General features: G+C 40.1%; 1 protein-coding gene across 8 annotated transcripts in view; it reads left to right on the top strand.

Annotated features, from left to right (window-relative positions):
• Positions 1-14,187, top strand: part of LOC306859117 (sodium channel protein type 8 subunit alpha-like) — a gene marked incomplete at its 5' end in the record, with an annotated part of 49,896 nt that overhangs the window by 33,750 nt on the left and 1,959 nt on the right. For all 8 annotated transcript variants that reach the window (XM_079399974.1, XM_079399972.1, XM_079399969.1 and 5 more), the window contains 6 exons: positions 4,130-4,252; positions 10,396-10,680; positions 10,779-10,832; positions 10,904-11,041; positions 13,705-13,809; positions 13,905-14,175. In XM_079399974.1, the coding sequence (XP_079256100.1) occupies positions 4,130-4,252; positions 10,396-10,680; positions 10,779-10,832; positions 10,904-11,041; positions 13,705-13,809; positions 13,905-14,175 (976 nt within the window). The remainder of the gene's footprint in view (positions 1-4,129; positions 4,253-10,395; positions 10,681-10,778; positions 10,833-10,903; positions 11,042-13,704; positions 13,810-13,904; positions 14,176-14,187) is intronic.

The raw sequence follows: 14,187 nt of genomic DNA, 5'->3' as shown, positions 1-14,187 counted from the left end.
ATAATTGCACTTTTTTGTCTTCCCCCTTTGTATGCAATTTCCTTTAGTAAAATGACAGAGGCCATATCCATCATTATATGGTTTACGTGTTGGAATGGAAATTACTAGCCAGAATCAGTCTATCAATAATATTGATTATTGATCTAAGATATTCAAGCATATCTCATTCTAAATGAATCTTGTTTCTAAATCTTGTACATGTGTATGATGTCTGTACTGTGTGAACAATAAGATATGTGTGGCCTCTGACTGGTTTCATTTCTGCCCTGCCCTTATTGTGGGAGACTCACCAAGTGTAAAATGCATTTTAGAGTCCATTACAAGTTATGATTGCAATCAGTTGTTCCATAAACAAAGAGTATTTTACACAACAAATGAACGAGGCTAATGTAGTTTCGTAATCGTAGAATTACGATTCAAAGTATTTGATGAACATGTGTTAAGCTGTTTATGTGACTAAAATGATCACACTTGGACTCCAAACTAAGGGATTCAGAGGAATGTCATGTGGATGCGCTTTTCTCATGATATGTGGAGGACATGTTACAATTGCAGTGACCATGTCAAGATACAATTTGATTGTATGTGTGTTCTGACCTTGTTCCTGAACTAACCACCTTTTAGCAGAACTCGTACACCCAATACTGTTTAATGAGGTGCTGTGGGACATTATTAGATGCATACACAGTCTATTTGGTGTTCTTCGGGTTATATATTTCCTTAAATGTTATCAGAACTTAATCTTCTTTTACCCACAGTTTTATCCATCTGAAATTGATCCAAAAGCATATAAAAGCTCCCAAAAGTTTTATTCTGTAATATATTGTTTAGTAGTATATAAAGAGAAATTTTACACATTGACAATTAATTAAATATCAAATGTATTTATTTACACACAAAGCCTGATCCCTCATTCATAGCTGATGCTGTATTCCATTCCATTCCAACTCTGAAACTATGAATTTCCTGCCTGCAAAAGTTCAAAAGAACTTCACTTGACTTTACTACCAGACTTCCAGCTCGGAATCCATGCAGAAACTTGCTGAGATGCTGGTGTATGACATCATGTAAACACCGTTCAAAAGTTTGGCTTTAGGAAGATTATTTTTATTATTTTTGTTTTTAAATAAATGAGTACTGTTTTTCAACAAAGGCACATTAAATTGCTCAAAAGTTTCAGTAAAGACATTTGTGATGTAACAAAAGTTTTCCATTTCAGATAAACTCTGTATTCATCAAAGAATCCTGAAAAAAAATATGTATCATGATTTCCACAAAAATATAAAGTAGCACAACGGTTTTCAACTGTGATAATACTGAGAAATGTTTCTTAAGCACCAAATCAGCTTTTTTTGAGGACTGGAGTAATGGCTTTTGAAAATTAATCTTTGCCATCACTGTAACAAATTAGATTTATATTACAATTTAAAACAAATAGTTAACTAAAATTTAAATTGTAATAATATTTCACAATATTACTGTTTATACTGTAATTTTGATCAAATAAATGCATAGTCATAAGACACTTCTTTTGAAAATATTGAAAAACCACCCCAAACTTTTGAATAGTTGTGTATGGGGAGATGTTAATTTATGATACTTTACATTTTAAACTTTTTAGCAAATTCAATTTTGGAAGATATTTTAAGATATCATGTAGGAATATTCCACATCTGACTTTGAATGGAATGCAGCATAACACATAGTCTGACCAGCAACTGACTAAGGAGTCATCCCACAGCTAAAACTAAAGCAAATTTGTGAGTTTGCTCTGACTACAGTCCATACCCACCCTCTGTCCATCAACCCCTACTCCTCAGCCCTAATCAAGGCTGATGGGAGCTATAGTCCTTCTTGACTATTCCCGGGGTGCTGGACTAACACTTGTGCTAGTTGGGAAGAACTCCATATCCCAAGATGGATCAAAAGTTCATTCCTCCCTCCCCCACTCTTCCCTTCCGTGAGGTAGTGCTGAGATGTGTTGATGTTGAGGACGTGCAGCAGATGGTGAGTTGTCCTCCTGACTAGTCTATGCTTTGTTCCTCCACTGTTATTTGCTTTTGCTTTTACGGGTGTGAGGGCTTCCACAAGGGGCCGACATCATATCTAGCGTGTGTTTGTGTGTTCATGTTATGTTTATATACTGTATATATATTCCATTATTTCCTATAGTCTGTCTTGCTATATATCTGTGCCATCAGCCATACAGACTATTATTTGACTATGCTCATATTTCTAATTTTTTTTTATATTAAGTGAGTGTGTGAGTTATGATCCATTCCAAAATAAATTATTTAATAATATATCAAATATTATTTTAATATGCTTTATCTTAATTTGTTTAATAACCAAAATGGTTTGAGTGACAAACATCAGCCATTTTTGATTGTTTTGAATCTATTCTATTTTAGTTGAATTTTTTTTTTTAGTTGACATTTTCCTGTCTTCATTTGGTCACAGCCACACATCTCATTGACCTTGCCTTGCAGAGCGAGCGTGCCGGCAGATGAAGAAAGCTTACACTGAGGGCCCATCTCAGCCGGCTCAGGGGGCCCCGGGGCCCTCCATAAAGGGGCGCTTGTGGGTTCCGACTGAGGCTAAAGGTGACAATTACCCCTAAAGATCACATGATCTGTAGATGAAGGAGAAAGCTTTATTACACAGTAGCTTCTAAAAAATACTCATTTTGTGAAGTTATATTTTGAGAGAAAAACTGTTTTTCATTATTATTTTTAAATATGTGAAACAAAAAATGTAGTCAATTTTAATTGATGCCACCAAATCAATACAGTTTTTTTTTCAGGGGAATTTAACAGATATTTCTGTGCAGAGATTATTGATGCATACTGGTGCCCTTGTGGGTCATACCTAATGAAAACCGCAAATAATTCTTGGCTTGTGGTCTCTAAAATGTCAGCTAGCATGGTTTCTTCAGGAAAGGAAAATGATAGCCATTCAGAATAAAGCTTTCACCTTTAATAGAACCCCCTCTGTGAGTTGGTTAGCTTTCGGTGTTGTGGACTTTTGCTGTGTTTTTACCAAGTCTTCGTCAGTGGTTGGTTGGAGGTGTGCAGGTCTGTTTGTATACCTTTTCATAGGGGTGCTCAAGCCTGGTGTCCCAATGCCATTGCACCAATCCATTGGTGTTTTTGTTCTTGAAAAGTTACAAGCCTTTTTTGATGTTCTTGTTTGCACCAATCCTTTGCATCGACATGCATGCGATATAATCAATACAGTTCTCTAGAGAGCCATTTTGACTGATATGACCTTTCTGCCCTTTACATTCACATTCGCTTTATCCTTCCAGCTAGCATGGAGGGCGTTTACTTTTCCACAATGGATGGCATTTTTAGAAACCAGGGCTTGGGTTCCCGCAGAGTGATTTTTGTCCTTTGGGTGCTGTCTAATGTCCATTTACTATCTGCGCCCCCCCTGATCTCCCCTTTTGCTGTCACGTTACTGTGTCAATGTGATGCTCTTTAAACTGTAAAATCAATGTAATTTGCAATTTGCATACATGTACATGTTTACCTGTATTCTTTCTCACAGGTTCCATTAGTTTGTTTTAAATTAAATGGGATTTAATGCCTCAGCCAAGAGCGACATGGAGAGACAATGTTAGAAGGGCAAGGGTAAGGTTCTTGCAGTATGTTGGGTTGTTTTTTTGATGTATCTGGAGGGGTCACCTCTATCTTCTCAACCCCCCACGTCCCCAAACGTACTTCATCAGCTGTGCGTTGTGCGCTTCTCTCTTTTTTTGTTCGAGTCTTATGCTTCTCTTTCTCTCTGTCTCTTTCTTTCAACCACAAGTTTCTCCACAGGTGTAAGGAAGCTCACAAGCGTTGGTGACCTCCCAAAACTAACAGAGCACAAAATCCTGGGTTTATCCTCTGCCTCTAAACCCCTAACTGTACCTGTAACCGATACTAAACATGAGTCTTTCTCTCTCTCTCTCCTTCTTGGGGATATATACATGTATAAATGCAGTGTTATATATGTATATACCATCCAAACTGTTGTGTATGTGTGTAAACCAACGTTCCAGCAGCTCTAGAGGCCATCTCTTCCCTCAAGAGCTTTCTCCCGTCTAACAGTATGGATCCTTTTTTGCTTCTCTGTTTCTGTGTAGGTGTCTATAGTCAGCCTTATAGCTAATGCGCTGGGCTACTCCGAACTAGGGCCCATTAAATCACTCAGGACACTAAGGGCCCTGAGACCCCTCAGAGCATTGTCACGTTTTGAAGGGATGAGGGTAAGATACAAAGCTATAGAGCTGATCTCTCTGCATGCCCATTCAGCAGTTACAGCATGCTAGAACTGATAAAAAAAACCAACAAGGACCACCGAAACCATACCGGGGGATTTTTTTTAAAGACAGCCGCCAATGAAAAGGACTCACCTTTTCATGCACACCTCTTCTGTACCACATTAATGATCCAGTCATGATGCAGCTGAGATAACTGTGAAAAATAGGATGTGAAAAGCTTCCCTGATTTAACTGAAATCGGGTGTATGATTGACTGCTAGTTAAGTCATTGTCAGATGTATCAAAGCTGCCTCATTACAAATAATATTTCCAATTGGCCCTGGAGGACAAAAATAGCATGAACAATTATTTACAAAACCAAACGCAACCCCATTCAAATCCCTTCTCATTTCACACAGCATTTGATCTGCAATTGGCTGTTCATTTGGCCTGACTCTCAACTTCTGCTTTTGATGGAGAGCCCCCTTCCTTCCATTTCTCCTCTGTTACACTGACCCTGTCTCTCAGAGAACAACCAGCAGCACAAAACACTTTACCACTGAGGTCCCCACTTCACAAATACTACAGCACACTAGATATTCTTTTGAAGACTCAGTGCACATTTAATATAATTGACCCTTTGCTAAGCTCCACCCCCTTGGTTACTGTTACTCTCTGTGAGTGTTGTTAAAAAGTATCTTTTATCTGCCATCTTTGTAAGGAAATGAAATTATGCTATACTGAAGTTGAGAACTGTTGAGACGTTAAATTAAGGAAAGCTCAAAAATACATAAAATACTGTGATTTCTATTACAATGAATTAATCTGTAAATTAATTAAAATTCAGATTGTCCATATTTAAGTTAAACGTTAATTTGGGAATGACACATCTTATAATGAGCATAAAAGATTGGGAAATACTGCATGTATGTCCTATACCAAAAATATTTTACCATTTTGTATCCATTTTTTTTTTCCACGTGTGTGGATGCGGCCATTTATAAATTGTATGTGCTATTTTAGCTTGTTTTGCTGCTTAATATTACAAACTGGTTTCTTACCATATTATTTTAATGTATTATCTTAATTCTGAACACACTGGTGTGTAGTAAAAACAGTTTTATCATTTACTGCTCTTTGTTTTTCTAAACAGCTAATAAACCAGAAGTCTTGCTCATTCACAGAAAATTACTTCTGCGTTGAAAATTAAGGTGGATACACTAACTGTAGGTTCAGTTACATTTAATTTTAATTCATATTTTTATTCATTAAGGATGCAATAAATTAATCAACAGTGATAGTTAAGACATTTATAATGTTACTAAAAATTCTATTTCAAATAAATGCTTTTCAGCTATAACAGTGCAACTGTTTTTAGCATTGAAAATAATAAGAAATGTATCTTAAGCCCCAACTCAGCATGTAACACTGAAGACTGAAGTAATAGTTGCTGAAAATTCAGATTTTTAAATTGTAATAATATTTCACAATATTACTGTTTTTGCTTTATTTTGTAAAGATAAATGCAACTTTGGTGAGAATAAGTGACTTCTCTCAAAAACTTTACAAAATCTTACAGACACCCCAAACTTATGAACAATAGTATAATCTCTTTAAAATTCCACTTAAAACTATCCAAAGATGCATATCTACCATTGACTTTAATTACAAAATAGCCAAAGCTTGATACAGCATGAATTGCTATGGTATAATTGGTCAGTGACGTTTTAAGGCTTAGCAAAGAGTCAATTGGTCAAGGTGAAAGAAATGGGCTATTTTACTTTAGTCAAAGAGCAAAAATATGTGTGACAGTTTCACTATAAACAACAAACACCTGTCAGTGCTGAATGTTTGAACACATGCAGGTAATCCATAGTCACCATCCTAACAAATTTGGCACAGATAGGTACTTTACCCCTTTGATGGTTGTGAACAGTTGCACCTGGTTGTTGTCACTTTCAGTCCTTCTTCTCTTACTTGTGGACTGGTTGCCCTGAGCTTCTGTATCCTCTCAACCCCTCCTCACCTCCTCCTTGCCCCTCATCTGCAGCACCGTGCAGCGTCCTCCCTGCCTCCCTCCCTCCCTCCATTTCACACTGTTCACTTCAGCCCATTTGGCCCCACGCTGCCCAGCCCAGAGCAGCGTCGAGGAACCAAGCCGCTGGAGGCTCACCTCACCCCTCTTTGCTTGTCTAGGATCTGCACATGGAACTGTAAAAAGAGAAACCCTTGGGTGTGAGAGGGAGATATTTGCTAAGATTCTGTATCTCTCTGTATTTTCCATCTGGTTTCCAGTTGAAGCCTTTAGCAATGTGGAGTGGATGACGTCTTTTAGATTTGATTAGTTAGAACATTTATAATAATTACTAGTCAGTGGTTTACAAGCAGTCAACACAGAAGCTTAGGAAATGTGCAAGACCATGGAAGTGAGAGGTTTGTGTTAGTTTTTACTTCCAAACAGAGTGAAGCGTAAAGGAATCAGAGTAAAGAGATCTGTGATCTCACACTGCTGTTATGACTAAAGGTATGACTGGAGCCAAAAATGACAGATAAGGTTTCTCAGTTATTGAATTTAAAGCTATATTTGATGTTATGTTTGCCCTTATGTATAAATCTGCTAACAGGGCTCCAGATTTCAACTAAAATGGTTACAAATTAGATTTTTTTTAAAAGACCACTATTTTAAAATGTAGTCACCACTGGAGATAGTCAGGGCAACTTTGTGTCCGTATAGTTTGCCAGGTGTAATGTTGTTGGCATAGGTAAAGAACATAATGGCAGCCGTGATGTCTGTCCCGCTTTGAGTAAATGTTTCAAGAAACGAATGTGCTTGTGAGTTTAAATAAGACTCGCGCAGTCAGTGAAATGTTCATGCAATGAGGTCCCTTGGTGAATAACAAATCATTTTTCGATCCGATTGTAAATGAACTAGGATATGTTACTTATATGAATTTAAAAATATATATATTTTACCATTTAATGTTTTTTTTTTTTTTTTAGTAATTTATAGATCATACACTCTAAAAAATGCTTGGTTAAATATAGCCCAGTGCTGGGTAAATATTGGACAGAGCACATGCTGGGTTGTTTTCAACCAACAGTTGGGTTAAATGTTTAACCCAACCTTCTGGGCAGTTACCCAACCGCTGGGTCTAAACAATCCAATTGCAGGGTTTGTCCATATTTAACCCAGCATTTTGTAGAGTGTAGTCAAAGTTATTTTCCTCTTAAATGTTTAATTTTAAGAGCCAGAGGCTCCCTAGTCACTTTTATTTTATTCTGGAGCCCTGTTATACTATTTTATGGCAGTTTATTTTATAGGATTTAGTAATTACTGCGCTGTCTTCTGTCTTTCTTCTATATCACTTAATACTTTTAGTATTGTACGTAGATTAAACTGTCATTTTTGGGTGAATCGAAATGGTGTTTCCCTAGATTTGTTCTGTTTGTGTACCTATAATTGGATTCATGAGGGTGTGTGAAATACATTTTATGTAACCTGTAGAAGCAAATATAAGTCAAATAAGTACAGAGAGAACGATTAGTTCCTAGTGAATAATCGATTTCAATGTTCATCAACTGATATGCTGTTTTGTTTGAAATTAGAGTTAAAAATGAATAAATGACTTGATAAGGAGACGCAACAATGGAGAGATTAAACCAGCTTAGACTGTGGTATGTTTGTGATTTCTGATAGCCGATTCTCTGGCCAGATACAAACACACTAAGTATAGGAATTAATTATTGTCTGATGTATTGTTTTGATTATCTAAAATTTGATTACCTTATTCAATTGTTATCCTAGATTTTCTGTACCCCAAATCATTTATCGAACCCCAGCCAGCTTTGAAACGGCAGAAATCTCTCCACACTGCTGCCTCTCCTGTCGATTTATTTATTGATTTTAACGATTCTTGAGATTGCACAAAGATGTCATGTAACACGCATGTCCTGTTCAATTGCAATTGCACATTATGCACTTTTGAAAGCCATTTTCCCTCACTTTGATATTTGTGTCGATTCTCACAAAGATATTTTATGTCTATGTGACATTTGAACATGTAGTCTCTATTGAAAGATGGACAGTAATTCTCTTGACCAGTGCTTTTTCCTGGGGGTCGTTCAATCTTCAGCACTCCAAATTTTACTCATTCTATCATCCTGTGTGTTTCTGTATTTCTCATTTTGAGAATGTAATACAAATCAGCACTCAGAAATATCCGCTAAAGTCAGCCTGGTCCCCCGCATTTGCTGAGAGAATCCTGCCATCCTCTGTGTGTGTTCAAGGGGGGAATATGGCTCCACTTTTCAGTATGTGAGAGATCTGCATGCTCAGCTGCCTGCCTGAGAGCTGCGGCTCGGCTGCCTAACACAGTTAGTGAGCGTCTCCTGTCACGCTCTGCTCATCGCTAATCACTGATGGACAATGTCCTGACTGGGACGATGGGGGAGGGGAGGGATGTGGAGGCAAATGGGTTGTGGGGAGGATGGGATGATGTAAAAAGGGGTTTCAAGTTATTTAAGCTTGCCATGGCAATGTTAAAGTAGTTGGGTGGTGGGTTGTTGTTTTAAGGATGCAACTGTTTGCTTTGGGGATGTAGAAGTTGTGTGAGTCTGTGGCATATTTGTATGGAAGGTGTTGCATTCATTTTTATAAACATACTACTTAGTCAGAGAGCTACTATTTAGGGCTGCAGTCCTGGAAGACCTCAGCACTGTGCATTTGATGAGTAGGACTTTAGGACTTTTCTCCATACGCAGTATTCATAAAACACTAGGCAAAAAATAAATAAATACTCAAATGACCTGCGGTTTTTCACAGAGATTCTGAATTGCACATCTGATAGACAGGTTACTCCTCTACAGCTCACGGGTCACGCAACATTGCCAACATGGTGGATGTAGTATGTCTTGTATGTATTGTATTCATGCTACACGCATACATATTTAACATCTGATAAAAAAGTACGTTCTTCAGGTTCTTCATCAAATGCAGTGTGTAATTTTGGATGCATCTTTCCACATTGTGCAGTGCTGGGATAATCCAGGGCCAGAATAAAGAACTACCTATTTAGCACTCTTAATTTTTGGGAATCAAAGGATTTATTGGCTTTGAAACTAGTATAGAAAAGTAATAGTATATACTTTGTAAAAGTCATAGGCCACCCAAGCAAAAAAAAAAGCTATTTGTGCTGATAGCATGGCCAGTAAAAAAAGATTTCCCAAACCACACATGTATGTATATGCTAAATTCCACCAGTACTATATTAATGAATTGATATTTATGCAAAGAAATAACCAATCAATTTACAAATTACTTTTTTCAAGTAACTAAAGCAATGTATTACTTTTTAATTCACAACAAAAAATCTGAGTTACTTTTTCAAATAAGTAACGCATATTTGCATATTTTTGGTGTGAAAGGGCCTTTACAGTTGCCAAAAATATAACTTTTGGGTTTCTTGTTATTAAAAAATAAATAAGCAAGCCCAGCCCAGGTGACAAAAAGTAATGCAAAAGTAACATAATGCCTTACTTTCCATAGAAAATAACGCAATTGGCAGCTTTTTTTATGGAGTAACGCAATATTCTAATGCATTACTTTTAAAAGTAACTATCACCAACATTATACCTAACATTATAGTCATCATATAAGAACTGCTGTTTTAGGTATAAAACAGTTCTTGAACAACCAAAAGAGACTATGTGCAGGGGAGCAAATGAATAATCTTTGGTTGCTAGTTTTTTCAGAAAGTACACTGATGTCATCATCTTGTTTTACATTAGACTGTAGACAAGCATCATTCATACTTTTTGGAAAAAATACCTTTGGAATTAATTGGGAGAAAATCTAGCTTTTGGTATAACAAGGCTTTTGCTTGCAACCAAATATAAGACTTTTAGTATTAGCTTTTGAAGCAATATTCTTGGATGGCCATGTGACTGAAACATGAATCAAAGACCGTTTATAATTTGTTAATATTGGAGACTGAGCAATGTTCATAGTGTCATTCTTTCTTTGTTATGCCATGCAAATATGCAGCCACAAATGTGACAGTGTTTGAATGTGTTTCTGTGTTTGAGGATTTTCTGGGCCATTTCAGGTCTCTATTACACTGTACTGCCTTGTCTGTCCTACTCTGCTCTAGGTGGTAGTCAACGCCTTGGTGGGTGCCATCCCTTCCATTATGAATGTCTTGCTGGTTTGCCTCATCTTTTGGCTGATTTTCAGTATCATGGGTGTCAACATGTTTGCCGGAAAGTACTACTACTGTTACAATGCAACTGAAAAGGCAATGTTTGAAATTGATGTAGTCAACAACAAATCCGAGTGCCTAGCATTGGTAGAGAATAACTACACTGAGGTGCGCTGGAGAAACGTGAAAATCAACTTTGACAATGTGGGTGCTGGTTACTTGGCTCTACTGCAAGTGGTAAGACTACCTGCCTGCTTTTAGTTTCTAGTAAGATGGTTAATTGGATGAAGAATTATGTTAAACACTGATATTAACTTTCCCTTTATGCTGTCTAGGCAACCTTTAAAGGATGGATGGACATCATGTATGCAGCAATTGATTCACGAAAGGTGAGATGTTTGTGCAATCTAAACTGCCACCTGAGTCAAAGTACCTGTTTAAACTGTCTTTCTCTCCTCAGGTGGAAGACCAACCAAAGTATGAGGACAACATCTACATGTATATCTACTTCGTTATCTTCATTATATTTGGCTCTTTCTTCACACTCAACCTCTTCATTGGTGTCATCATTGATAACTTCAACCAGCAAAAGAAAAAGATATGTCTCCACTTTTTTTCTTCACTTTAAATTATTTGTTCTTTTGCCTTTAAACAAGTGTTCCCTATCGATACTCCACTCGTACTGCGTCTTGCTAAAGACGCTATGGGAAAAAGCCTTTTTTCTCCTTTACTGAAGCCTTATTCAATCACGCAGTGAAACTGCACGATCATTGGTTCGTGCAGTGTGTTAAAAACGAACCAGTGTGTCGGCAGCGGAACTGCACGAGCCTATGGCGACGGAGCCCGCCAGATCCCGCCAGAATGGGCGGGGTTATCTGGCTATATAATCGGCCGTCTGGCCATAGGATCCTCAGATTTCTTCTCCTTCAGCGACGACATCTCTCCTTCGCTGATCCCAAGAAGCCGCCTCGCCGTTGACACGCCTCGCAGCTGAGCCAGAGACCTCCTGCCAGCTGAGACGCCGCTTTCACCGTGCTCCAGCCCCGCAGAAGCCCCGGTCTGTTCGCTGCCGCCATCCGGTGAGTGCTATAAAAATGCATATTTATCGGCGTTGTTGCAAATGCCGCAACAGCGAGTGTGGCTCGTGCAGGGAATCCTGCACGATGCAAAAGAGCAGTGAGCGCGCGCCGTCTGTCTGGGTCTCGCTCACGCACTGACTGCGAGCTTACTGAGACAGCTCGTTCGAGTATGAGTCTCGCTCTTCCCGCTCGCTGTCCGTCTCTGTGGAGGCAGCTCCACTCTCCCGTTTCCCCTCTCTCAGCAAAGCTCGGAGAATGAAACATCAGAGCCACGGAGCTTCCTGCAGCGCTCTAATCCGCCGGTGTTCACACGTGAGAATCAGAGCTCCTCCTTCATTGGGCGGCTCTATTCTCTTTGGCGGACCGGAGTGGAAAGCTATGTGTGTGCGTCACTGAGACTGCGCTCACACAGACAGCCTGCTTTCACCGAAAGCCGGGCTTTGCCCTGATTTGCTCGCGGTCCTCTATGTAGCAGGCCCCGCTTCCCCCCTTCTCTTCTCCCAGTCACCTCGGAGACAGGAACAGCGAGTGAGGCTGAGCAATCAGGTTTGAGTGATTTTTCGCGCCGGCATAGCCCCGTGTGTTTCACTCTGAATACAGCGCTTTGATCTGCCAGCGCATGTGGATTAGTGCCTCTCATTACATTGAGTGGCTCAATCCTTCTGCGCGCATTGTAAAATGCTGCGCTGGGCGGCCACCCCCTCACGTTTCTTTTCTCCCAGTCACTTCGGAGAAAAAGACGGTAAAATCGCATGGCTGGGCGTTCAGGCTTGAGTGATTTTTCGCGCCAGCATAGCCCCGTGTGTTTCACTCTGCATACAGCGCTTGATCTGCCAGCGCGTGTGGATTAGCGCGCCTCATTACATTGAGTGGCTCAATCCTTCTGTGCACATTGTAACATGCTGCACTGGGCGGCCCCGCCTCTCGCGTTTCTCTTCTCCCAGTCACCTCGGAGAAGGAGACAGATAAAAAAAAAAAAAAAAAAAATGGCTTGAGTGATTTTTCGCGCCGGCATAACCCCGCGTTTTTCACTCTGCATACAGTCTTTGATCTGCCAGTGTGTTTACACTAAGTATTAGCGCCTCTTGCAGCTCTTTGATCTGCCAGCGCTACTTTCATTATGAAAGCGTCAGTCTGTCCCTGCCGCGCTCACGGTCCCTTTCTTCAATGAAGGTGGCCACGCCTCCCCTGCTCTAGTGTTTCTACTCTCCCAGTTATCTCGGGGAAGAAACTGCAAGCTCCAGGGTTCGAGCGATCAAGCTTGAGTGAATTTACGCCAGCGCAGCCCGCCAGAGGCATTGCCTCGTCACGGGCCTGGTCTAGCGGTGTGTCTATTACAGACATTTGTGCGGCGGCCGGCTGGGCCTCGCCGTCCACATTTGCAAGGTTTTATAAGCTGGATGTACCGGCCTTGCAGGCCAGGGTCCTATCTGCTTAGATGAGTATGACTTACGTTGTGGGAACAACCCTAACGGAGAACTCTTGACTGCACGGGCACTCAAGCTCTCTGATGGGTTCCTTACATATCTCAGCCCTGAAAGTGCTGAGTATGCGAGGAATACATGGAATGACCCGGGCCGAGCGTGACCCCTACGAGCTCAGCTCGCTTTAGCCCGAGTATACTATTATACTTCCCTCTGAGCATGGAATGCTTATGGATGTATTTTACACAGTCGTTCCTCTACCATAGCACGGCATGATTGAATTGTGTTCCCATAGCGTCTTTAGCAAGACGCAGTACGAGTGGAGTATCGATAGGGAACGTACTCGGTTACTATCGTAACCTCGTACTTTGCCGTGCCAGGTAGCTGCACGACTCAGTCGTCGCTTCAGTCGAAGTAAACCTGAGGATCCTATGGCCAGACGGCCGATTATATAGCCAGATAACCCCGCCCATTCTGGCGGGATCTGGCGGGCTCCGTCGCCATAGGCTCGTGCAGCTCCGCTGCCGACACATTGGTTCGTTTTTAACACACTGCACGAACCAATGATCGTGCAGTTTCACTGCGTGATTGAATAAGGCTTCAGTAAAAAGGCTTTTTCCCATAGCGTCTTTAGCAAAACGCAGTACTCGTTCCGTATCTCAGGGAACCGAGGTTACGATAGTAACCGAGTACGATTTTCACAGCATATTTGGACTTTAGCGGAGCAGATTTTAACCAAATATTGTTTATGACTATACTTTGGAGGACAGGATATCTTCATGACAGAGGAACAGAAGAAGTACTACAATGCTATGAAGAAGCTTGGCTCAAAGAAACCTCAGAAACCCATACCTAGACCCCAGGTATAACACTGATGAAAAATGTGATATTTCGCTCACTGAATTGACTTGAATAGAGTCCTAATCTCAAATCTATGCTAATTTCTCCTCCTCTTTAGAACAAGCTCCAGGGCATGGTGTTTGACTTTGTGACACAGCAGGTCTTTGATATCTCCATCATGATCCTCATCTGTTTGAACATGGTCACCATGATGGTTGAGACAGACGATCAGTCACAGGAGACTGAAAACATTCTGTACTGGGTTAACTTCATCTTCATCGTGGCCTTCACCACTGAGTTTGTCCTGAAGCTCTTTTCACTGCGTCATTATTACTTCACCAATGGCTGGAACATCTTTGACTGTGTTGTGGTCATTCTGTCTATCGTGGGTAAGTGAACAT

The sequence above is a fragment of the Barbus barbus genome (genome assembly GCF_936440315.1).
Source record: "Barbus barbus genome assembly, chromosome: 40".
NCBI lineage: Eukaryota > Metazoa > Chordata > Actinopteri > Cypriniformes > Cyprinidae > Barbus > Barbus barbus.
Note: the sequence above shows the minus strand (reverse complement) of the source record. Positions and strands in the feature narration are given on the sequence as shown.